Here is a 24,045-nt window from a genome sequence, read left to right as displayed (position 1 = left end):
AACTAAAAAAAAACAACAACTAATGTTTACCTACAAAACTTCTTATTTTTCCTTTAACAAAGGATATAAACGTAATAAAATTCAACTTCAACATCTATATATAGTTATAGAAAAAAAAAAATCCAAGGGAACCTTTACCCAGCCATTTGGAACAGATGCTGAAATTCAGAATTTATTCTTCAAATTAAAATTTGGATTGCTGTTATATATTTGGTTATAAAGTACAGTTCTCCTCCCAAAAATCTAAAGTTTTCCTTTTTCAGCACTCTTTATTTACACACTGCAACATTATACATGCAAAGCTATGTTGAAAGAAAAATGACGCACAGGTGTATCCTTCCTCTTTGGAAAGCTAGCTGTAGCAGAGATGTTCCTGATTTACGCAGGTTACCAATCTGGGCATGTTGCAGTACCGTAATACAGAGAGGAGAAGTAGCTTTTAGCTAAATCATAAGCTATCATTTGGATCTATTCCAGAAACTGACTTTTATTGGGATGCATATATTTTGATGAAGAAAACGTTCTTGGTTTTGGCATTGTTTTTGGAGGAATTTGTTGATTGGTTAGATGCAAATGTGACCAAAAGTGTTACATGATTCCACCTGGATGCAGAAGCAACACTGCTGATCTTAGCTGCTGCTGCTGTAAACCAGAGGACCACCAAGCTAGCCATGTCAAAGCTCCTGCTAACAAAAGTAATGCAGCGTTCAGTTTACCTCTGAACTTGAATGTCAAAGAAAAATAATCTTGGATTTGATAGCATTTCAGTTGCCTGCTTATATTCACCATGGCTCCTATATGACAAATTAAGCCACTTTTACAACCATAATAACGATAAAACTCTGTTCTGTGGAGCGTTTTGCTATAAACAGAGCAGATGCATATAATCTATAAGCAGCAAATATTTTAACATTTAAGGCTGATTAAATTAAATGTATGTAAGAAAGAACTGCTAAAATAGTCAATGCAAGAGCATTTTACTATTTATGCGTGCAGCAGCTATCCTCAGAAGTAGGTTATTTTCTTGTTGCTCCGACCTTTCCACTTGGAATTCCGACTTTCAGGGCATTCCTGTTGAAATTTCCCATTTAGACATTGGAAATTCAGGCTTCCTAGGACAAATTAAATGCACCACCATTTTAAAGTCCTTTACAACTGTTACCACAAAGGATCTGGGACCACAAAGACTCCTTTAAAGTCTATGTTTTTTTTTAATAGGGAAGTTTTTTTTTTTTTTTTTTGATAAAACACCTCACCTTAAAATATTTCACTCAAACTACATTAATAATTAAGGCACTGACGCATTTTAGTCTTCTGCATTCTAATTAAAACATGAAATGTCTAAAGATAGCCACCCCCTAACGTATATTTTTCTGTTATTTGACCCACATGTAGTCTGAGTGGTTCTGTCTGATCCATAAACGACACATAAGAAGGCCTTGTTATTGAGTTATAGGCTTAGACTCTATATGGGTGCATTAGGGTACGACTGCCTTCATACTTCCCCCGTCTTGTAAACATAGCCTTGAAAAACTAGCTTAGCAGTTTCACTGCTCTGCTGCAGGAAAAGAAAAACATGTTTGGACTGCTTCTGTGGTTCCCGCTGTCTTTACAGAAGGAATGTCTGTAAATGGCGACTGCTATGGAGAATGTGAGAGCGAATCAAAGACTGCTGGAGGACACATTAGCTGTAAGTGTTCGCAGATGTTAGTGAAAGTTTATCTCCTCTGTACATGTGACTGGAAAAATAGTTTCCTGGAAGGCCTTTTGACACCGGAAGCTCGAACTTCATTCCTTCTCTGGCTGATTTACTTGTGTTGTTTGTTGCCTCAAGCTTTGCATCCAGTCTTGGACTTACAGAGATGAGGGACAGACATATCTACCGCTGTAGCTGTGCCTCTATGCACGCACATCCGCATTCACTGTCAAGGTTTCATTCTTTGTTTTTGGAGTCTGCAAATGCTGTTGGCACTGGGACTTTTCCCCCCTCGGTGATGGAGGGCTACACTCGTGTAGCTGTGGGTCAACGGATGGTATGTTGCCACTGAAAATAATTACTGGGTGTGTCTCCGTGGAGCAGCTGCTTTTGTCCAGTAGCACCGAGTCTCCTGTAATCCTGGCAGGCAGTGGTGACCTTGGCAAGGCCATGTTGAGTTGAAATGCACACCAGCTATTTCATAATAACTACGGGTTTGCCAAGTCACACCCTTTTTCCTCTTTTTCACAATTTTGGCTGATTGGCTTGGAGACAGACAGACATAAATACTGCTTGTTGGCCCTTCCTCTCCCTAGGGGCCGCTGGTTAATGACACCAGTCACTTACTTCTACCCACAAACCCCTTGGGCTCTAAGTTGCACATGCAGAAAATTTGAAATTATGCTGTTTGGGTTTTTTTTTTAACTACTCTGCAAAGAGAATCCTTGAGAAAAAAGAAACTGCTCTATTGAAACACTAAACCATAGCACTATACTGTTGCCTATTCTAAGCGCCTCTAAGCCATTACCATCTGTTAGCTTATTTCCACTTGTAGTATTTTTTTATACTGTATTTCATTGATGGCTGAATTCAGAGAAATCTGTGTATTGTACTTTATCATTTTTAACAGAGCTACTAACATATTTTTGATTAAAACTGCTGAAACAAAAAAGACCTTTATACAACTGCTGTACTTTGATTGTGATAATAAATAAATCTGTTTGCGGATTTTAGTTTACTTGCACTCATTGACTATGTTCACATTGCAGCCTAAATTGACCCAAATCCGATTTTTTTTTGCCCATATGCGACCAGGATCTGATCTTTCCGTGGCTGTCTAAACAACATGGATCCAATTTTTTCCAATGCGACCCAGGCCACTTGGCTGTGTGGTCCTGAATCTGATATGAATCAGATCTTTTCAAATTTGATCTGTGTGTGAAAGGCCAGGTCGGATTCATCAGACCTGAACGTTATTAATACCAGACAAAAGTCACTATTATGCATCTTGCTATGCAGAAGCAGCAAGAAAAACAACAACCATGGCAGATGATGATGCGGGGAGCAGTATTTATGTTTAACCATATTGAAAAGATTATTTTTATGGTTGGAAAAGACCGCTAGATGCGCGCCGGCACTACCATCCATGTTTACTTCCAGGGAAAAAAAGAGGACGCTGGCCTGTGACGTCATTGCGTCCTCTACTGCGCATGCGGGATACTTGCTTTGTATGACTGCAGTTCACACAGGAGATCACATACAAGTCGCATTTGGAAATATGAACGGCAACGTCAAAAAATCGGATTTTGCAAAAAAAAAATCGGAATTGACCATCAAGGCCTGCCGTGTGAACGTTAGCCATTTAGCAATTCTCTTCAGACATGAGCTTTATTAATGTGCTGAAAGTTGTTTGATTTGTCAAGATAGACTTAAATAATACAGTGATTATAAAACTGCTAAATTTCAGGAGAAAGGTGGGACATATTCAAGCTGATTTAAGAGAATGGGGGATAAAAACAATCTAGACATAATATTCGGAGCAATTCATTTACTCAAAACATAACTCCAAAGTTATGTTTTAATAAAATTAAAGAAATTTCGCATCTTTGAATTGGGTGTTGAATTGTTCCTTCATGTTTGTATTTATTTGCTCCTAAATAATCAGTCCATGCTCAACTGACCCTGCAAGGAATTTTGATATGAATACTATTTTATATCATTAAAAAATGAGTGTTTCCAAATCCTGCTAATTCAAATAAGATTTTATTTTTAGAGCATGTTATTACAAATAAAATTCTGCTTTCTTCTAAAATGTTGAATATCAGCTTAAAATAGAAACCTCCTTATCACCTTTTTCTTTTGTTTGTTTGTTTGTTTACCAATTCAAGTAGTTATCTAACTTAAAGCTACAGTGTGTAATAATTACAGGCATATAAAGTCAGAAATTTAATATATTATACATAACTATGTTATTTATCATCACCTATGAGCTCAGCCTTTTAACCATAATATTTGCGTTGCCTTAGAATTCGTTATTTATAATTACATAGGAGCGGGTCTCGCAGCCATGGAGGCTGACATCTTTGCGCTACGGCAAGCGCAGATGCAACAAACTAGCGATTGCGAGATCTCCCATGACGCTCAAAAATAACTACGGCAAGTTGAGAGAGATTAACTGAGACGGTACTGAACAGTAGATGGCAGTATTATGCCTGAGAAGCGTTTAGTCTGCCTGAAACCAAAGAAGAAGAAGAAGCAGGTATACTGCGCCTCAGTAACAAGAAAGGTGAACAAGGCGGCAGGCGTGAGTGACTTTGCAAACTGTTTGGCACTGTGTGGCCAAACATCAGACGAATGGAGGATCATGCCTACTCTGTATCACAACGAAAAGCGGCGGACACCGAACCCCCGTCATCTAAGAAGCGGAAACACGACGAGAATAAACGCAAGCGTGACAAGAAACGGCAAAAAACACGGATCAACATTGGCACGGCATTTACACGATGGAAGTCACTGATGGAGGAAAAAGGTTTTCAAAGTGACGCTCAAGTTGCCAGTTTTCTCTTGGACAGGTAATTAATCCTACACACACAATTGTCTAATATCACTGCAGTTTTTGGAGTACAGGATGCTCAGACCTGTCTAAAACAATAACATGCTGCGTGATGATGCTGTTACCCTCCAGTATACTTATTCAGCAACGTCCCTGACGTTTCACAGGTAATGATTCAGTAATTTTCTGTAAAATAATTTTCTGGATATATACCTCGGTTACTTCTCTCCGGCTCCTTTGGAGATCTTCAAGCCTTTCCTCCTCTGCTCTCACCCCGCTGGCTCCCCTCTCTCGCCTGGCCCTAGCTGCACGGCCTCCCTGCCTTCGCCCTCGTCCTCTCCCTCTTCCTCGCGTTGTAACCCCCGTGCCACCAAAATGACTTGGACTCTGTAAACGGGGGATATATATTCTTCCAGCGAACACAATCTCGCTGTTAAACTAATGACTACAATTACTTCGTCTGTTTATATCACCATGCAAAGCAGCTCACCAAGACGTCACAACGATGTAGAAAAAATAACGGGTATATTTATTATCTTAAGTCTACATGAAATCTATACCCTACACAGACTAATGAAATACTATCTGTAAAATTATCTATGTAAACAAACCTCATCACTTGAGAGGGTAGGTGATGTGGACGTCGTAGAAGAAATTTTGTCCCGTAACGCTCGCCGTACTGTTGGGGGGGAGAAGCGGTGGGGGGGAGATGTTCATGTTGCTGCGGTCTGTAGTCTGACCGCTAGATGTCGCTGAAAATTACACACTGTAGCTTTAAGCCACTTTCTAATTCATTTACTGGTTTGCTTGTAATTGTGTTGGAACACCATTTTCTTGCCCATCTTAATTTTTATAGCTTATGTATTGACGTGTTTCATCAATATTTCCAAGATGCCCATGATATTCGCTTAGACTATTGCTTTTATCCAATACATACATTTTACACTAAAACGGAGCCAATTTCCTCTTTGATACACTTTTCTTTTTTTTTTTTGGCACTTTTTTATGGCTTATGAGCTATTTATGTGTGTGTAAATTTGCAGATTATCATTGCATCTGGAAAATGTACTGAAGGTGAACCAGACCTGTAGAAAGACACCATTTCTTTCTGGGCCTAATTTCCTCTCAAGTTTTGAGTTGTACCTTCCAGAGGATTGTCTTGACATCATTATCTGGGTTAAAGCAAATTATATAAAGGTGTGGTGATCTTAGTGATCATAAATGTATCTCAATAAATAAATGATCTAAAGAAATTCTGTTTTTACTCTGTTTACCTGATAAGGATAATCCTGGTGTCTTGGCAGATTCTGAGGTCATTTGCAGTGACATCAGACAGCAGTTTATGCTTTATATATAGGTTAGCAACATAAGAGTAAATCCAGTAAAAGCATTATTACCACATTAAGGGCTGGTTATACTCCCAGCAGTAGTGTGTCGCAGAGAGCTTGACGCAGACATTTTTGAGTTATGCTCAAGTTGGAATTGTGGTCTGTGCTATGTTATATTCCACGCCACAACGCCAGAGGTAAAATCATGAACTAGCCGTGGGTCTAGATACGGCCGAGGCGGTGAGGAAGTGGGGGCAAGTTTGTCCGACAATGGAGGGACATGAGGGCGAAAAAGAGCGGGGATCCAGCTGGAAAAAGGGTCCCAGTGTTCTCGCGTACCTTGCTCTTCTAGCTGGTCCAACTTCACGTGTAGTTTTCCGCAGTTGCGGTCATACAAACAAAACAAGCCGGCAACCGGATGTAGAATTGACCAATCAAATGCCTTCTGTCTGCGGCACTGTCTGCGGTCACCTACAATTTGGGAGAGGTGCAGCAGACTGTCTGGGAGGGGGCAGGGACGTCTTTTTGTCACTGCGACACCTATGCAGACGACCTAGTTTTGCAGTATGAATAAGCGTTTAGTACTGAGTCTGCTTGGCTCTTAGCTCAGACACTAGAACCTCACTTAACTATTCTTTTCAGCAACAGAAACGTTGCCTCAGCAGGAGGTCAGCCTATATAGTAATGTACATCTTTGAGCTAAGAGCCAAGCAAACACAGAACTAATGTGATTTTAATGATGAAACTAGTGTTGATTTGATAACAAGACCTTATTTTTCTGTGAACAACTACAAACTAGTGTTGCGCCGATGCTCTTTGTTTGGCCCCGATATAGATGCCACATACCTGACTGTGCAGTATTGGCCGAAACCATCTGTTTGAAATTGATGTGTGTGTCTATATGAAGAACTGCATAATACTTGGATGTGAAATGATTGCCTCCATGGCTTTGTCAAGCTGCTGCCTACCTTTGTGAAGCAGGAAAAAGATTAATACAAAATGAATCCAGTAGAAGTTTTTATTCCCTAATAAACTTTAAGCTCTCAAATTGGTATAGGTGCCGTATTTGTTGGTACTCGCCGATACCGATACCACCATTTTAGTGCTGGATCTGGGCCCTGTCTGATACTGTTATCAGTATCAGTGCAACACTAGATGAAACGTAGGGTGCTTTTACTGAGCTACTTTGTATATAAAACATAACCTAACAGAAGGACCTCAAAATCTTATTTCTATTGTATTACCACCTATGATTATAATTTTACGTACACTAAGATAATGGTTTATATAATGTTATTTAAACTATGCTTTTAGAACATGTCAGAGAGAAATGGTGTGAATAGACTTACAAATTTTAGTTCTTTCCTTATGCATCTATGTACATGTACATCAGTGCAGCCCAACAGACTGTATTCATTTTCTTCTCTGCTTTTGCCTGTTTGACAGAGAAACCAGGTCCAGAGAGGAAGCGCATTAAAAAGGAGCCGACTAACACCAGGAAGAGCTTGCCGTTTGGAATGGGGATGCCTGGGATCCGGGCCGGGTACCCTGTCTCTGAGCGGCAGCAGGTGGCCTTGCTCATGCAAATGACAGCTGCAAAGACCGTCAACAGTCCAGGTGCGTGCTTATCATTTAGGCCACGTCTTCTGTTGACCGGTGGCGGAAAAGAAAGCAGCAAGTGGATGGAGCTTTATATGTAGTGTTTGGTGTGTGTGTGTGTGGGAGAGCAGTATGCGTAAGCAGAGTAAAAAGTGAACCAGATGGGGGGATGAGTCACTGGTTATTGTTGTTGTTTATTTTCAAAATCTTCAGCGAGCCTATGTGCCATTTCTTTTATATATATCGTTTTTTGTTTTTGCCTCGTCTCTAGCCTGCCTCTGGATACGTATCCAAGCATAGACATTATATAGAAATGGAGTAGCAATTTTAGAGACGCTGTCAGTGATGGATTTTATTTTGACAAAAGTGGCTTTAGCAGACTGGTACATGTAGATTTCTAAATACAGTGTATATGGAAATGATAACAGCTTTAACTGTTGCTTTTCTCTGGGACTGATTGTGCAATCTCTTTATTGGAGCCAAATGGCAGTACACAGAATTAATAAATAAAAAAAGGCATGCTAGAATTTAGCTGTAGACTGATATACTAATGCCACTTTAGATTTAAGGCTTTTCATTGAAATTAGTTGTGTTTACTCTGATTTTATGTTTTTGGTAGGCAGATTAATTTGTGTGGAAATGTATTACCTGCCTATATTTGGGTTATTGTTGCAACCCTAGTGTTTATTTCCAGCGTTGACATTTTAGATGGAATGAAATAAGTGAGGCTCAGTGCATAGGCTCTTTTATTTGAATGTTAATTTCTGTCTTGCATGCCCAGAGGCATTGGCTTAGATTAAGTGATTGCATTTCAAATGTTATTTTGGACAATAGCTCTACAAAGTCAATAATTTAAATGAAATATAGGCTTGTTTTTAATCTTGTAAATGTAAAAAATGCTCAAGTATTCTAAGCAAATGTGGTGTTCTGGAGTGTGACTGCCCCCTTGTGGCCACAAGCTGTTCAAACAAGTATTGCTTAAAGGAATAGTACACCCAAAACATGATTATCCTTCATTTTCTACTCACCCCCATGCTGAACAACACTCTGGAGTACTTTTTTGATATCTCAAATGCATCTGGAGATCTGGGAGGCTTCTTGCTGTCTGCTGACATTCAAATAATGGAGGTGCCCAGCGCCCGAGGCAGAAAGGTCCATAAAAGTCCACAAAAAACGTTTCAATATTCCTCCATACTGCTCGTCCAATGTATTCCAAGTGTCCTGAGTGGGTAGCGTCCATAATTTACTCGAAACAAAGTCATTTAGAATGTTTTTAGAGCATAAACAGTAGTGTATAGGATTTCCTGAAAGCGCGCACATGCGCGATCACGACGCTACGGAAGCCGGCAGACCAAACCAGCGCATTCAGCTCTGCAAAGAACTCATGCTCTTCCTCAACACTGAAGTCCTCAGACATTTTTCTTTCGTTGTTTCTTTCTTTGCACAGGTAAACGGCACATTTCTTCTTCTACGCTTGCATTATCGGCAGAGCAGACGCTGAATGCGCACTTTCATCTGGTTTGGTCTGCCGGCTTCCGTAGCGTCGTGATCGCGCATGTGCGCGCTTTCAGGAAATCCTATACACTACTGTTTATGCTCTAAAAACATTCTAAATGACTTTGTTTCAAGTAAATTCTGGATGCTACCCACTCAGGACACTTGGAATACATTGGACGAGCAGTATGGAGGAATATTGACACGTTTTTTGTGGACTTTTATGGACCTTTCTGCCTCGGGCACCATAGACCTCCATTATTTGAATGTCAGCAGACAGCAAGAAGCCTCCCAGATCTCCAGATGCATTTGAGATATCAAAAAAGTACTCCAGGGTGTTGTTCAGCATGGGGGTGAGTAGAAAATGAAGGCTAATCATGTTTTGGGTGTACTATTCCTTTAACAGCACAAATGGTTCCAGTACATTTTTATAAACTGTTAAAAAATTTGAAAATTCCTGGATTAAAGAGTCTTTTGTCCTCCGTGTGCAGACACAACACCAAAGCATCAGTCACAGTCCTGTCTGGGTCAGAAGGGAACGCCAAACTCTGCATCTAAAACCAAAGACAAAGTAAATAAAAGGAATGAGAGAGGAGAGACTCGGCTACACAGAGCAGCTATCCGTGGAGAGGTGCGCCGCATCAAGGAGCTCATCAGTGAAGGAGCTGATGTGAATGTAAAGGATTTCGCAGGTCAGGAATTTCTCCTCATTTCTGTCACTTCTTTTGCAAATGCAGTTGTATGTTTTCCCTTTTACAGTAAAATATTTGACAAAGCCATTGGTTTTTATCTTCAGGCTGGACTGCATTGCATGAAGCATGCAACAGGGGATATTATGATGTGGCCAAACAGCTGCTGGCAGCCGGAGCTGAAGTCAACACCAAGGGTCTGGATGATGACACTCCTCTGCATGATGCATCCAACAATGGACATTTCAAGGTAAAGGGAGATAAAAGGTGCTTTTTAGGTTCAGTCATCAATGAAGAGGTAAAAAATATGAAAAATGTAAAACAGCAAAATGCGTTTGTTGGTTAAAGCCAGAAATAGCTGCAAGTCTTCAAGCAGTCTGATCAATATTTTTCATATCTTGATCTTTTTCATTTTTATTTTATTTTTTATCCAGTAGGCTGGCATCACCTTACAAATTATGTTTGATCAACAAGTTTCCCTCATAGAAGAGCTTTCCGAACAGTAGAGAGGTCTCAATCTAGAGCCAAATAAAGCGTTGTTTATAAACAGATTGTTAGATTTCAATTACTTGTGAAATATTCTATTTTTGTCCCCTGACATTTCTGGCAGTCAAAATTGAGAGGTGTTGGTTTTCCAGTCGCTCTGTACCATATATTTATCAATTGGATTGATTGAAGCAGTGTTGGCAAAGGCAGCAAGCATAAACAGCAACATCAGAAGGCAATTTTACAAAGGGGGAAGACAAGGTTGCATCTTGACAAGGTTTTTTTGAAAATGTTTTTCACCTTATGAAGGTTTTTGTTGCAAAATGCTTCTGATTATCCACAAAATCCTCTTCAATATAACACTTTGTTTGCTAGACTGCACCCAAATGGGTGCTGTTGACGTCACATCTCCTGAACAGCGTGGGAACTTCCAACCCAAAATACATTTAGGGACAATAGGCTACAGCTTTAAAGATGCATCTTTGCTAAACAACTGAGGGGTCAGTCTGCTCATCAAGTGATGTTTTACTCATAGGGGGGTCAAATAAAAGTCTATTTTAAATAAAAGTCTATTTTAAAGATATCTTTCAGTAAAAATGTTTGAATTGTCTCTTTAAGATGCCCAAATTTAAAATCTCAGCTGTCCTCATTTTATTTTAGACATTTGCTTGAAATGAAGACCCCTGGCCTTAAGCCTAAAAACAATGAATACTGATTGTTTCATTACCTTTCAGGTGGTAAAACTACTTTTACGCTATGGAGCTGATCCGCGTCAAAGCAACAGGAGAGGTGAAACACCACTGAAGGTTGCCAGCTCCCCAACTATGCTGAATCTGTTGCTAGGGAAGGGCACTTACACTTCAAGTGAAGAGAGTTCATCAGGTTTGTCCCTTTTTTTTCCTTATTTTTATATTTTAAATTGCCTCTTTTTCATCAGGTAGATGAGACGCTACTATATTTGATGAAGTTGTATTCTATGTTTCTTTTTTATGACAGAGTCATCAGAGGAGGAAGATGCCCCGTCGTTTGCTCCCTCAAGCTCGGTGGACGGCAATAACACAGACTCAGAAGTAGAGAAGGGGCTCAAACTCAAAGGGAAGTCTGCCGACCCACCTAAATCTGCAGTTACGCCTGTCAAAGACGAATACGAATTTGACGAGGATGACGAGGAGGAGCGTGTCCCTCCCGTTGATGACAAACACCTCTTGAAAAAAGATTTTCGAAAGGACCCGGTTAGCAAGACCAACAGCTTCATCTCTATACCCAAGATGGAGGTTAAAACCTATTCCAAAAGCAACTCGCTCACACCAAAGAAACCTGTCAGGCGGATCATCTCTGACAGTAACAGCTCGGACGAGGATGACAGGACGTTGTGTTTCACACCAGTGCCCACACCACGGCAACAAGTCCAGCAAACTAACACCAAGACAAGAGACTCTGGCAGCATGAGCTCTAAGCAACAGAAAGACAAAAACAAAGTCAAAAAGAAGCGAAAGAAGGAGAGCAAAAATAATGTCAGTAAAGAGGTCAGGTTTGGGAAAGTCAATGACAAGTTCTGCACTTCAGACTCTGATTGTGGGGATTTGGAAAGCGAGGATGACAAAGGCTCAAACAGCATCAAGGACTCTGCTGCAATAAACCTTAAAGAATCCCCAGGCTTTAATGCCTCCTCTTCCTCCTCCTCTTCACATGGAAGCTTAAACTCTCAGAAACAGGCACCCTCGTTAGCGGAGCAGCATCCAAAGCAGTGGAGGACAGACGGCTGGAAGACGGTTTCATCCCCTACGTGGTCGGATGTCAGTTCTCTTTCAGATCCAGTCAGCGAGTCCGAGTACTCGGATTCGAGTGTGGAGTCAGTAAAGCAGGTTAAGAGAAAAGCGCAAGAGAACAAAAAGAAAAACAACAACGTGCACAGTAATGTTGTTGACAAGAAAAACTCTGATCTCTATAAAAACTCTACCACAGAGAGCGCCACCTCTAAAACGGATGTGGATGGAAAGGTGATTAAAAAGCATAAAGTGAAGCACAAGCATAAAAACAAGGAAAAGGACAATGCCCCAAGTGTTGTGCTCAATCAGGATATGAATGAGAAGTTTGTCAAGAGCTATTCTTTTGACTTTGATGATTCAAGACAGAAGTCCTTAATTGTTGAGTCTGAATCAGCAGTCGAGGGCAAAATCAAATTATCCAAACACGAGAAAGACCATTCGAAAAAGGACGATAGGCTTTCAAAAGCCAAGTCTGAAGATAAGGATTGGTCGTCTGGAAAAGACCTTCACAGAACAGCAAAGGAGGAGAAGAGCAAAAAAGCAAAAGACGCCACAAAAGATAAAGCAAACAAGGAGGAGAGGGAGAAAACTGCAAAATCTGACAAGGAGAGAAATTTTAAAGAAAAGGAGAAACCCAAGGAGGACAAACAGAAACCTCACAAAGAAGAGAAAAAGAAAAAGTTAAAGGAGAAATCCTCCTCAAAGGCAGAAAGGAAGAGTGAGCTGAAAGAGGAGAAGCATCTCAAAGTGGACAAGGAGAAAAACATCAAAGAAGACAAGGAGAAATGTAAAAAAGATAAAACACTGAAAGAAGAGTCTGATCATGAGGGCTATGACATTAATAACCGCTTCCTCAACCTGGAGGAAACGAAGCTTAGTGCATCCGATGACCATCATGATAGGTGGGGCTCTGAGATGTCTTCTGACTCCTCCCTTTACGGAGAAGATAACTGGGACGTTCCCATTAAAGAAGTCAAGGAATATAAATCTAACAACACCGTTAAGCTAATTGTTGAGACTGTTAAAGAAGAGACAAGGAGAAAAGAAAACAAAGTAAAGGACAAGAAGTCAGAGCACGGCGACAAAAGATCAGAGAAAGAAGCCACATCCAAGAAAAAAGAAAAAGACTCATCAGAAAAGATAAATGAGAAGAAAAAAGACTGGTCAGAAAAACAAAAACTGAACTCCAGCCATTCCCTTGACAAAGACAAAAAGAGGAAGGAGTCCACAGACACTCTAAAAGACAAAAAAGACAAGGATTCACTGGACAGCAGTCGTGAACGGAAGGACTCGTATGACAGTTTGAAAGAAAGAAAAGATCAGAAAGTCAAGCAGGAATCTATAGCAGATGAATACAGCAATGATCCATTCTTTAAAGACATGGATGCTGTCAGAGACAGAAACCAATCTGGAAAGGAGAAGGACAAGAAAGGAGAGGCAACTGAGAAGCGGGAAAAGACAAAAACTGACAAGCACAAAGACAAAACAAAAGACAGAGGAGCGGACCACGAAAAGGAGAAGAGTGAACGCAGCTCCACTGAGAAAACTGTCAAGGAAAAAGATGATGACCGGGGCACCAAAGAAAAGAAGGAGGGATCCAAAGACAAACATAAAGATTCTCATGGCAAAGACAAAGATCGAAAGTTATCTTCAGAACAGACCAAGGACAAGAAGGACAAGCCCTGTCAAGATAAACATGCCGACAGGGAAAAAGACATTTTGGAAGTCAAGAAAGAGGAGAGAAAACCCGAGAAAATCAGGGAAAAGACTTGGTACAAGATTGCGGACATCTTTACAGATGAAAGTGATGATGACGAAGACAGCTACAACATTGGGTCTGGCTTCATCAGGAAAGAACCAACTCCTGATCAGGACGAGCTGGATCACTTCCACTCAGAAAAGATGAGAAAATCTTCTGCTGACTCTAAACACAACACAGAAAAGGCAAAAGACAAAGAACACAAAGAAAAGAAGAAAGATAAGGCCTCATTTGACTCTGGGAAAGAGAGGAAAGGCTCTCTAGAAAAACACAACAAAGACAAAAAGGATTCAGTGGATGGAAAATATAAGGAAAGGAAAGATAGAACATCAGTGGACTCGACACAGGAAAAGAAAAACAAGCAAAAGCTGTTGGACAAAAGGGAAACGAGTGAGGAAAAGACAAAGAGCAAATATAAAGACAGGCAGGACCATTCGAAGGAAAGAAAGCCCTCTAAAGGCAGTGGAGAAAATGAAAAATCCCTGTTAGAAAAACTAGAGGAGGAAGCCATGAATGACTACAAGGATGACTCAAATGACAAGAACAGCGACATCTCCTCTGATAGTTTTACTGATCGAGGCCATGAGCCGATCCTAAGCAGTTACTACGACTCCATAAACCTGAATGACATCTCAGAGGACAGGAGGGATTCCCTGTCCATATCCACACCACAGGATCGTTTCAGAGACAAAGAGAGACACAGACATTCCTCCTCCTCTTCGTCCAAGAAGGGCCACGATAAGGAGAAAGACAAAGTCAAGAAGGAAAAAGGTGATAAACGTGACAAAACCGGAGAGAACCGAGAGTCCTACAGCCGCAGAGAGAGCCTGCCCTTTGACAAGGAGCCCATGCCTCTGGAAGCTGACCCCTACACATTCCCATACGGAGGCAAGGGAGACGGTGACGACGACTTTGATAAAACTTTGGAATTTGAAAAAGAGATGTCTAAAAAGGACAAAGAGAAATCTACTGGCATCATCAGTGACAGAATGAAGGACAAAAAGAAGAAGGAGAAACATAAAGATAAAGTAAAGGAGGAGAAGAATAAATACATGGATGGCTTTGGGTCATTCAAACACTCTAGAGAGGATGTGAAATCAGGGTTGAAAGACAGCCCTCAGCTCACTGTCCTGAAAGAAAGATCGAAGGAGCAAAGTCCAAAGTATGATATGAAAAAGGAAAGAAACCGGGACATGCTGGACAAGGATAACAGAATGGATCACAGTAAGACTAAAACCAAGGACGAAAATGAAAAGCTCCCACAGTCCAAAGACCCGGTGCGGAAAGACATCCGTCCACGTGAAAAACTGTTGGTGGATGATGACTATCAAATGACGAGCTTTGGTCAGATGCTGAGTCTTAGAGATCAGGAGGCTAGGGCCTGCATTAAGAAGCAAAAGGAAAAAATGAAACAAATGGAAAGATTGAGACCCAAAACGGGGGACCCTAAAATCAAAGCAAAGTCTGCTGAGGAAATAAAGAAAAACCGCAGTGAGCTATCTACAAAGAAATCAAACAGCCTGGAATCGGGTCTGAAAGAGAGAAAGCTAAAGGACGTCGGCCTTCCTGCTCAGATTATGTCTCCAGGGAGGAAGTTCCAGCCTACCGACACTCAGAACTCAAAGGACTGGATGACCGGTCATCAAATGAAGGAGAACCTCCCTGCTTCTCCCAGACCAGATCAAAACAGGCCAACTGGTGTCCCCACACCAACGTCTGTAATTTCCTGCCCGAGCTTCGAGGAAGTTATGCAGACGCCCCGTACCCCATCCTGCAGTCCAGAGGATTATCCTGACATTATGCTGGACGGACTGGATTGCCAGAACTCATCAGCCATGACAATATCGATGAATGCCTGCTCCCCAACCTTCTTTGAAAGGTAAAGTATTTAAATATCCTCTCATTAAGAAAAGTTGTTTGTAAGACGTTTGTAATTTATTCAATTTCAATTCAGTTAATTTATATAGCGCCAATTTACAACATGTAATCTCAAGGCACTTTACAGTTTACCAGATCATACAGATAGAATACCAGACTGATTCAAAGTTTGATATCTAAGGAAAACCAGTTGATTGCATCGACTCATTGACTCAAATGCAATCCCTCAGTGGGTAACATTTTCTAATTTGTGTTTTTTGTTGTTGTTGTTGCTGTTGTCTTCCCAGCAGGTATACTAACTCCCAGAGTTTCCAGGAGGGAACGTGTCCTACTCCTGCAAAGAACCTCCAGCTACCACTTGTCAGCCGCTCTGCATCATCTGATGTCCGCAGACCTCTAGAAAACGAGTTCCAATCGGAGTCCGATAAGTTTCTTAGGCAGAGCAATCCCACTCCTGAATACGATCAAACCTCTGCTCCTCAACCTCTTGAGGACAAACCATTAACTTTGAACAGATTGGAAAGCTTGTCATCATCCTATTTCTCTCCTATGAGGATGTTATCTCCTCGCCAGGAGTTAGGTCATCCAACACAAGATGGAGTCTCGGCAACACTTGCTCTCACAGAGGATCATGAGCACCTTCCTGACAGTGTCTACAACAGCTTCCTACCTAAACCCTCCACACCCGTCCACAGACCAGATCCCCAGGAGCCATGCTTTGACATAGCTGCACCACCAACACCTGCTCCTGCTGCTTTACCTCCCTTGGATATTGATGACAACTCTGAGCCGCACCACAGTGAACCTAATCTGGTCCATTCAGACCTGCCCTGTGTAACAGAACAACATCGGGTGCAAGAAGTGGAGGACGAAGAAATGGAGGAAGAAGAAGGGGAAGACGCAGATATGGTTGACAGGACTGATGGAGTCCATTCTGTGACAGAAGACCAAGGACCAACAAGAGATCCGTGTTCTTTCTCTCCTGAAGGTGAGGAGCATTTAAGGAAAAGTTGGCATACAGTGTCTCCGGACCACCAGGAACCTGAAGTCCAACAACTGTCCCCAGTACACTCTGCGCTCAACGATGGAGAAAGCTGCTTTGAACAAAGCATGGGATGGAACGCTGAGATGGACCTCAAATCTTCCCATGGGGAGATTGAAGTTGCTGTCTCCAAAATAACCAGCCCCTACTCCCATTCTGATAACGAGTTACAGCCGATCTCTGGACACACGTCTGTCACCTATGAGAACTGGAATAGGTGGCATAAAGAGGACACTGTGGATTTGGACGAGCAGAAGGAGGCTGTTGATGAAATTCCCTCTCCAGAGCGGCCTGACACAGCTATAGACGAAGAACCCAACTATTTAAATACCTCATCATCCTCTAACAGGCTAGAGTCTTTCTTCCAGGACTGCAACAAGCCAATTCTAGAAAATGGGCACCAAATGGAAACAGAGCCCATATGTGTAGATCCAGACAGCAGACAGAGCACACAGAGCTTCAGCGCTACCCCAGATGATCACATCAACCCAGCTGGGGGCCCGGAGCCTGTGGTCCGATGGCCTGATCCGTTCTCACCCAATGCAGATGAACTCGATGACCTAGGCCCGTTTTCTTTACCTGACCTGCCATTACCTGACAAAGCAGAGGAAACTGAGCCTCGAGACCAAGAGATGGCCAACCACGCCAAGACCGTCTCAGCTCACATCAGACACAACATTCCAAACATGGATGATACAGACATAATGGAAGTGGATCTACCACGTCTGTCAAAGATCCCGTGTCCCTCTGGAGACCTTGTCTTGGGTGAACATGCTAGCCAAGACTTCATCGTGCCGTCTCCACACACCAACTCCCAACAAGAAATGGACCCAGAGCCTCAAAGCGTGCCCACCAATAACTCTTTGTTGATAGGCACACATGCCAGTGTTTTAGAGAGACCGCTACCATATCCTGTCCATGAAGAGTCAGATTCCATTATGTTGTATTCACCTGCAAATTCAGATGCCAGTCAACACCATCATGGCCCAATCCATACCCTCCCTGAGTCGATGCATTTACCGCTGGAAGCAGAGTTGTCGGCAAAGCAAGAGGAGAAGCATGAGGACATGGCAGATACCGTAGCAGAATCTGTGTCCTGCAGTCCTCATACTCATCTTTCTGTGGCAGTTACTGTCTCCAGCACATTGGAGCCTTCGGACACTCAGGACCCCCCCTCCAAGCTAACACCAGTCCCCCCTACTCCTACCCCAGCCCCTGTAGATGTCGCCAAGAAAGTGGAGGAAATCCCTCAAAGAGTCACCCGCAACCGCGCCAAGAACAATGCCGCCGCTGCTCCGCTTACATCCAGCATCTCAACCTCATTAGCCACTGCCGCCACCATTACAACCAGCTTAGCGGTGAGCATCAACTCGGTCCCAACAAGAACGTCCACACCCAATTCAGTGTCTTCCTCACCAGCTCAGAAGAAAGAGAAAGATTGTGGACTAAGTGTTTCCACTGCAGCCTCTCATTCAGCTGGAACAGTGTCTGTCACAACTTCGCCATCTGCGATTCTGAAAATGCCGAAAGGCCGCCCTGTCACCGTTGATGACGAGGACTCTCAAACCCAGCACCCGCGTAAAAGAAAGTTCCCTCGTTCTGCAGGACAGCAAGTCCAGGTCCAGCTTGTGAACACGGCCATGCAGCAGACGCGAGAGATGATCCAGCAGACCCTAGCTGTCGTCGTCAACGCCATTAAGCTGGATGAGATCGAGCCCTATCACAGCGACCGGTCCAACCCTTACTTTGAGTACTTGCAAATCAGAAAGAAGATCGAGGAGAAGAGGAAGATATTGTGCTACATCACCCCTCAGGCCCCACAGTGTTACGCCGAGTATGTGACCTACACTGGTTCCTACCTGCTGGACGGGAAGCCCCTCAGCAAGCTTCACATCCCTGTGGTGAGTAATGCAGCAGGACAGTATGGAGAGTATCAAGATGCAGATGCATACTAAGGAACCTGTAGTCTTTATAGCTGCCAGATATTCTCTGACCTGTAAGAGTTTTTCGTTTTCTAATAACAGCTAAATGTCTTCATTTGCCATCTATTTAAATATTTAGGTTTTCACAGCCTAGACATTTGAGAATCTACATCATACATTTTGAATGTTCAGACAAGTTATTTAGACTTTGTTGTTTCTCTCATCAGATTGCCCCACCTCCATCGCTGTCAGAACCCTTGAAAGAGCTCTTCAGGCAGCAGGAGGCTGTAAGAGGAAAGCTCAGGTTGCAGCACAGCATAGAGCGGGTAAGAAATATATCATCCTGACATCACATGGCAGTCTTTTCTCACCCATTCACCCTCGCACATATTCAGTGCATGCCGACTGCCCTCCGTTGCAACATCAAAGTCTTTTTTGTTTTAGATCAAAATCATTTGAAAGCTGCATAGTACCTGCTCTTAGCCTGAGCTACAGTGAATCGCCAGGATGAAGCCTTTTCATCTCTGTCTGCAATTAAGTCTCAGTCGTTTATGCAATAAAGCGATAGATCCAGACTGTTATCCACCAATCTGACGGACGTGAAGTAATCCTGCCATTCTATTTGGTTGCTACATATCTTTTTTTCTCTCTTGTGTGTCATGTTTGCAGGAGAAACTGATAGTTTCATGTGAACAGGAGGTTTTAAGGGTCCACTGCAGAGCAGCAAGGACGATAGCCAATCAGGCTGTGCCGTTCAGTGCCTGTACGATGCTGTTGGACTCTGAAGTGTACAATATGCCATCTGAAAGTCAGGTAAGTGATATGAAACTACATTGTTGAACTCCAGGTCAGCAGGTACCTTTTATACCTGAACAGAGTTTAGGTTGTAACACGTCCTCCTTTTCAGGGTGATGAGAACAAATCTGTGAGAGATCGCTTCAACGCCCGTCAGTTTATATCCTGGATCCAAGACGTGGACGATAAATACGACCGCATGAAGGTATGTTCCTCTCATGCGTATACTTCGTAAATAGGCGTAATACTTTACGCCAGGGGATGGCACTGTAATGGTGCTACAGAAGTAAATAAGTTCAATTTAAAAAAGGAAGAAGAGCAGGTTGTAAACATGAGCTTTGGAGAGAGAAAAATCATGTTGACCGATAACAGAGTAGCAAAAAAGACAGCTTCAGAAACAGGTTCTTCAAACTTTGACTTCTGTTGCAGGTTTTTGGTTAGCATGATGTTTAATGCCCATTTTTGCGGAGGCTTTGTCAGGACAAGACCTCTCTCAGCAAGATGTTTGTCAGAGCTAAACTCAGCTAATCCTAAATCCCACAGTCTATATGGGGTGTTATCAAGAGAAACATAAATGATGCTCTAATATTTGGAAGGCCAATGTTTAACAGATGTGTGCACATCTTAATGTGTCTGCTCTGCTTTCCACCCTTAGACATGTTTGCTGATGCGACAGCAGCACGAGGCGGCAGCTCTCAACGCGGTGCAGAGGATGGAGTGGCAGTTAAAGGTTCAGGAGCTGGATCCTGCCGGGCACAAATCCCTTTGTGTCAACGAAGTGCCGTCCTTCTACGTACCGATGGTTGACGTCAACGACGACTTTGTCCTTCTGCCCGCGTGACGCACCGCTGCGCAAAGATTGAGACAGAATTCCATCAGTCATTTCTTCTCTATGAGACTTCGTTGAAGCGAACAAATGGAAAGGGCTATCAAGTTAGAGGAGTTTCTACAGGAAGGACTATATTCTTTAGAAAAGGAGTAAAGTTTGGAAACTTGCTTCTGATTCCTTTCCGTGAAGAAGGAAACTTTTTACTGGAGGAAAAGAAAATACACAACCTGCACTTTGATCCTGAAAAGTTTTTACGCTTTAGTTTGATCGGAGTGTTAGAAGCAGAAACTGCTTTGAGGCTCTGACATCGGGACACACCTACTCAGTGCTCAGTTATGGTGAGATGGGGGGACAGAGATTTATTTTCTGTTTGGTTTTTAACCCCCTGATTCAATACCCATCGTCACTGGGAGGATGAATCAGAGAAGAGCTCTCCCAGCTGCCCAGTGCCCGTCCAGGGGGACCTGAGGAGGAGGAGGAGGAGCTTCCCAGGGCTCTCAGTGGTCAAGGAGATCCAGACTGAGGTCAGCACTGACCCAGAGGGAGTACAAGGAGCCCCAGCTCTTCATGTAGGATCTTCAATGGCTCCATAAAAGCTACAGCCAGTGGATTTTTCCGACCAGTGGGCTGGAACACCATAAAGATGTGTGAGAACGCCGGGCCCAGTGTCTGATAGGAAGACTGACCCTGCAGCCTCTCAGCCTGGCTAGACAGAACAGTAGAGCACGGACCCCCGAGGACAGCCCGGAGTGTTCCTCAGAGGTTCTGCTCGCTCCTACATGAAAACAACAGACCGCCATGGACTGCAAAACACCACAGGACAACCAGAACAAACAAATCCAACGAATGTTGATATTCAAAGAGACTGTTGAGAAATTGAGGTTTGAAAGGAGAAGAGAAATATTGTTTGTTTGTTTTTTTTGTTCTTTTTTTTTGTCTATTTCTTTACTTGGGCATTTCATTGTTTCTGAGGAAGTGACTTGAAACACTACAGAGCCAATATTAGTTTAATGGAAAAAAACATCAAAAAACAAAAAAAGTTGTATTCCGTAAATGATGTACAGTTTTTATATTCGTTAACCAATGTATTCTTGCTGCCTTCTAGATAAGTTATTTTGCCACACATTACTGCACAGTTGTAAATAACCTATGTACTGTAATATCACTCAGTTACATGTAAAGAAAGAAGAAAAAAACAAAACAAAAAGAAATAAAAAAATTATCTTTTTATGTACAGTTCACTTATGGGCAGCACTCCCCCCCCCCCCCCCCTCTCATATCCAATGGGCCAAAATATGTACCCAGTCCTGTCAGTATTTTAAAGACTCATCCTTAGATTCGGTCAGCTCGCCCGGATGAGCCGCCTCAACACGACAACCTGACAGATACAGATTCTGGATTATTCAGGCCCGCCGCGGGCCCTCCACCATAAAGCCCCTCAGATGTAGCAGAATAGATATTACGGATTTATTTAAAGAATAAACAGAGGGTTATTATTCATTGCTTTACTACACAATTATATCAGAAAATTTTTTAACCAAGAAAATGCCTTTTTCAGTAAAAAAAAAAATAATACTTGTTGGGCAAAGCCACATAGTTATATATGGTTGAAAGAGAGATGTCATTCACGAGTAAAACAATTATAGTTGTCATGTTTTCTTTTGCTTGTTTTTAATTTCTAGATTTGGGGATCTGATTTCTTAATCATCATTAAAACATGAAAACAGGTGTTTCATCTCTTTGCCACTGAAAGGACGTCAAACATATCTGTCAGGTTTGTGCACCTCTTCCCTTCATATTGGTGCTCTACCAGCTGTACTCACCAGGTGGCGCCACAATATCTAACCTTATCTGGATTTGCATGAGTCCTGTAACTGTTCACTTAAGATGACGTTTTTAAGTAGATTTGAATTTTATGACAGCCCATAGGAAGATTAGGTTCCCTCATAGGAGGTTGGTGATATAGTCTGTTAGTTTATGACTATGTTTTTCTCCAGTGGAATTAACACAGGGACGGTCAGGGATTTTAATTGTTAGCTTATTTCCTCATAATGTCCTTTTGTATGAAGGCATTTTGCTATTTTTCTGTCAGGCCCAAGCAAACAGTTAGCAGAAATAGATGCAAATCATAGAATAAACCAAAAAAGTCAGATAATAACAGACAAGAGGTGGTAAACAGCATGCAGCTAATCAGGCTGTTTTTTAATGATTATAAACTCCCATTGAAGAGTTAATTTGTAGTAATAACAACAAGCATCTACGCCTACTTTAAGTGGTTTTGAAAAGCTTTCCTGCCCAAACACGTAGGTCTCCTACCCATCTGTGTGTGAGAGCTGTTTCTCTATCCTGAAGGCAATATTAACCCAAACTATTTTCACCCACACTGAACACAGCTGTGTATGGTATGTCCAGTCTAGTGCAATGGTTGTTGCTGTTACACTGTGCAGACAAAGGTGGCTACATGTTTGGCTCACACTCATCCTGGTTGGCATAAAAGAAAAAAAAAAGTTGGCAGACAAATAGCCGATGCTTTGTTTCTTAAATCTGTTTGTCTGGTTTTTATTTTATAGTCCAGTTTCTTCAGTTTTGGGGAAGATAGTGCATTCTTTCAGTTTTTGTGTATGCGTGTGTGTTTTTTGTTTTTTTTTATTGTTCTTTTTAGAAAAGTTTTTGTTGAGTGTAATGTTAATCTTGTGCTTTTTGTTTTTCTCTTTATTTGTTCTCAGCATGTCAATCACATTGCTTACTCAGCAGAATGTAACCTCCTCCCAAAAACTACACCTCGACCGAACCCGCACCCCTCCCAAATTTCGCTACTGTTTACAAGACATCAAAAGAGCGTTTCCGTTTAACCCCGGTTTGTTCTATAATGGTTTGTTTGAGTCCCACCTTTCCTTCTGTGATCAGTCATTTCTTCGATCACAAAGGCTTGAAATGGTGATGGCTGACACATCAGACAGGTGAAGCCTGCAGCCCGCTGCACACAGCAGTAGACTAAACATGTCTGCACACGACAATTCTACTACATGAACATTCAGCTGCCGAGAAGACAAAAAATTCGACTCCTCAGATGCACAGTAGAGCACTTGGCCATGATAACAGATGCTAGCCTCAGTCAGCAACATATTACCTCTACTCTCCTCACATTCACTCATAATGTTTATTTTAGGTTAGATTATTACTTACTGGACATGCGTAGACATAAAGGCTATTTTTAATTGTAGAAAATCACAATTTCAAGCCTTTTTTTGTTTATTTTTTTAATAATTAAAACCCAGACTGTAGCTGTTTGTTCTTTTTTTTTATTTGAAAAGGACTAATAAAAAGCATGGAGAACTACTCTTAAAATGGTGAGAATTAAACTATTTATTGTATGTTTTTGTTTTGGGTTTTTTCTGACACCTGTGGTATTTTTTTTTTTTAAGTTGAAGTAAGTCTCCGCTGTGTAAATTTTCCTCCTTGTAACGCGTGAAAGAGACATACTGTACATAGCTCTGTAAATAAAACCCCCCAGGATGTTTTGCACCCTCCTCTTTGTACTAGTCTGAAAAAAAGTTGCATAGAATGTGGGGTTCTAACAGCGACGAGCCGTGTGCGCCCGCTGCAGGTGATTATGATGTAACAATGTAACTATTTTTTTTTATTTGTACAATGTAGTTTATTTGTGTACATATTGTCGGAGCAGCTAAAGGGGTTTTGGAGGGTTGGTCTACGAGGATGCTATCGTCAGTGCTGTAACAGAACTTTCAGTACTTTCACCTCCAGCTGTTGTTGATTTCCTGCAAAAAAAAAAAAAAACAAACAAAAACGTTCGAGATAAAAAAGGCAAAAAAAAATTTTAATGAGAGAAAATGAACGTGTGGGAAAGGGGGGAGGGGGGTTAAAACTGAAAAGTAAAAATTCTAAATTGTTATTTTCTACCGTTG

At 41.8% G+C, this 24,045-nt stretch overlaps 1 protein-coding gene across 3 annotated transcripts in view; it reads left to right on the top strand.

The window, feature by feature from the left end:
• ankrd11 (ankyrin repeat domain 11) overlaps positions 1 to 21,745 on the top strand; it is a 126,560-nt gene extending 104,815 nt beyond the window's left edge. For 2 of the 3 annotated variants that reach the window (XM_038283887.1, XM_038283885.1), the window contains 10 exons: positions 7,304 to 7,474; positions 9,442 to 9,642; positions 9,747 to 9,889; positions 10,860 to 11,007; positions 11,122 to 15,532; positions 15,819 to 18,474; positions 18,723 to 18,821; positions 19,165 to 19,308; positions 19,403 to 19,495; positions 19,946 to 21,745. In XM_038283887.1, coding sequence (XP_038139815.1) covers positions 7,304 to 7,474; positions 9,442 to 9,642; positions 9,747 to 9,889; positions 10,860 to 11,007; positions 11,122 to 15,532; positions 15,819 to 18,474; positions 18,723 to 18,821; positions 19,165 to 19,308; positions 19,403 to 19,495; positions 19,946 to 20,131 — 8,252 coding nt within the window. In that variant the 3' untranslated portion in view covers positions 20,132 to 21,745. The remainder of the gene's footprint in view (positions 1 to 7,303; positions 7,475 to 9,441; positions 9,643 to 9,746; positions 9,890 to 10,859; positions 11,008 to 11,121; positions 15,533 to 15,818; positions 18,475 to 18,722; positions 18,822 to 19,164; positions 19,309 to 19,402; positions 19,496 to 19,945) is intronic. The other variant, XM_038283888.1, reaches the window with a different exon arrangement.
• Positions 21,746 to 24,045: the final 2,300 nt, after the last annotated feature.

This window comes from Cyprinodon tularosa, unplaced genomic scaffold, assembly GCF_016077235.1.
Source record: "Cyprinodon tularosa strain WSP-4 unplaced genomic scaffold, ASM1607723v1 ctg197, whole genome shotgun sequence".
Taxonomy (NCBI): domain Eukaryota; kingdom Metazoa; phylum Chordata; class Actinopteri; order Cyprinodontiformes; family Cyprinodontidae; genus Cyprinodon; species Cyprinodon tularosa.
The sequence above is the reverse complement of the archived record's forward strand: the minus strand, read 5'-3'. Positions and strand labels throughout refer to the sequence as shown.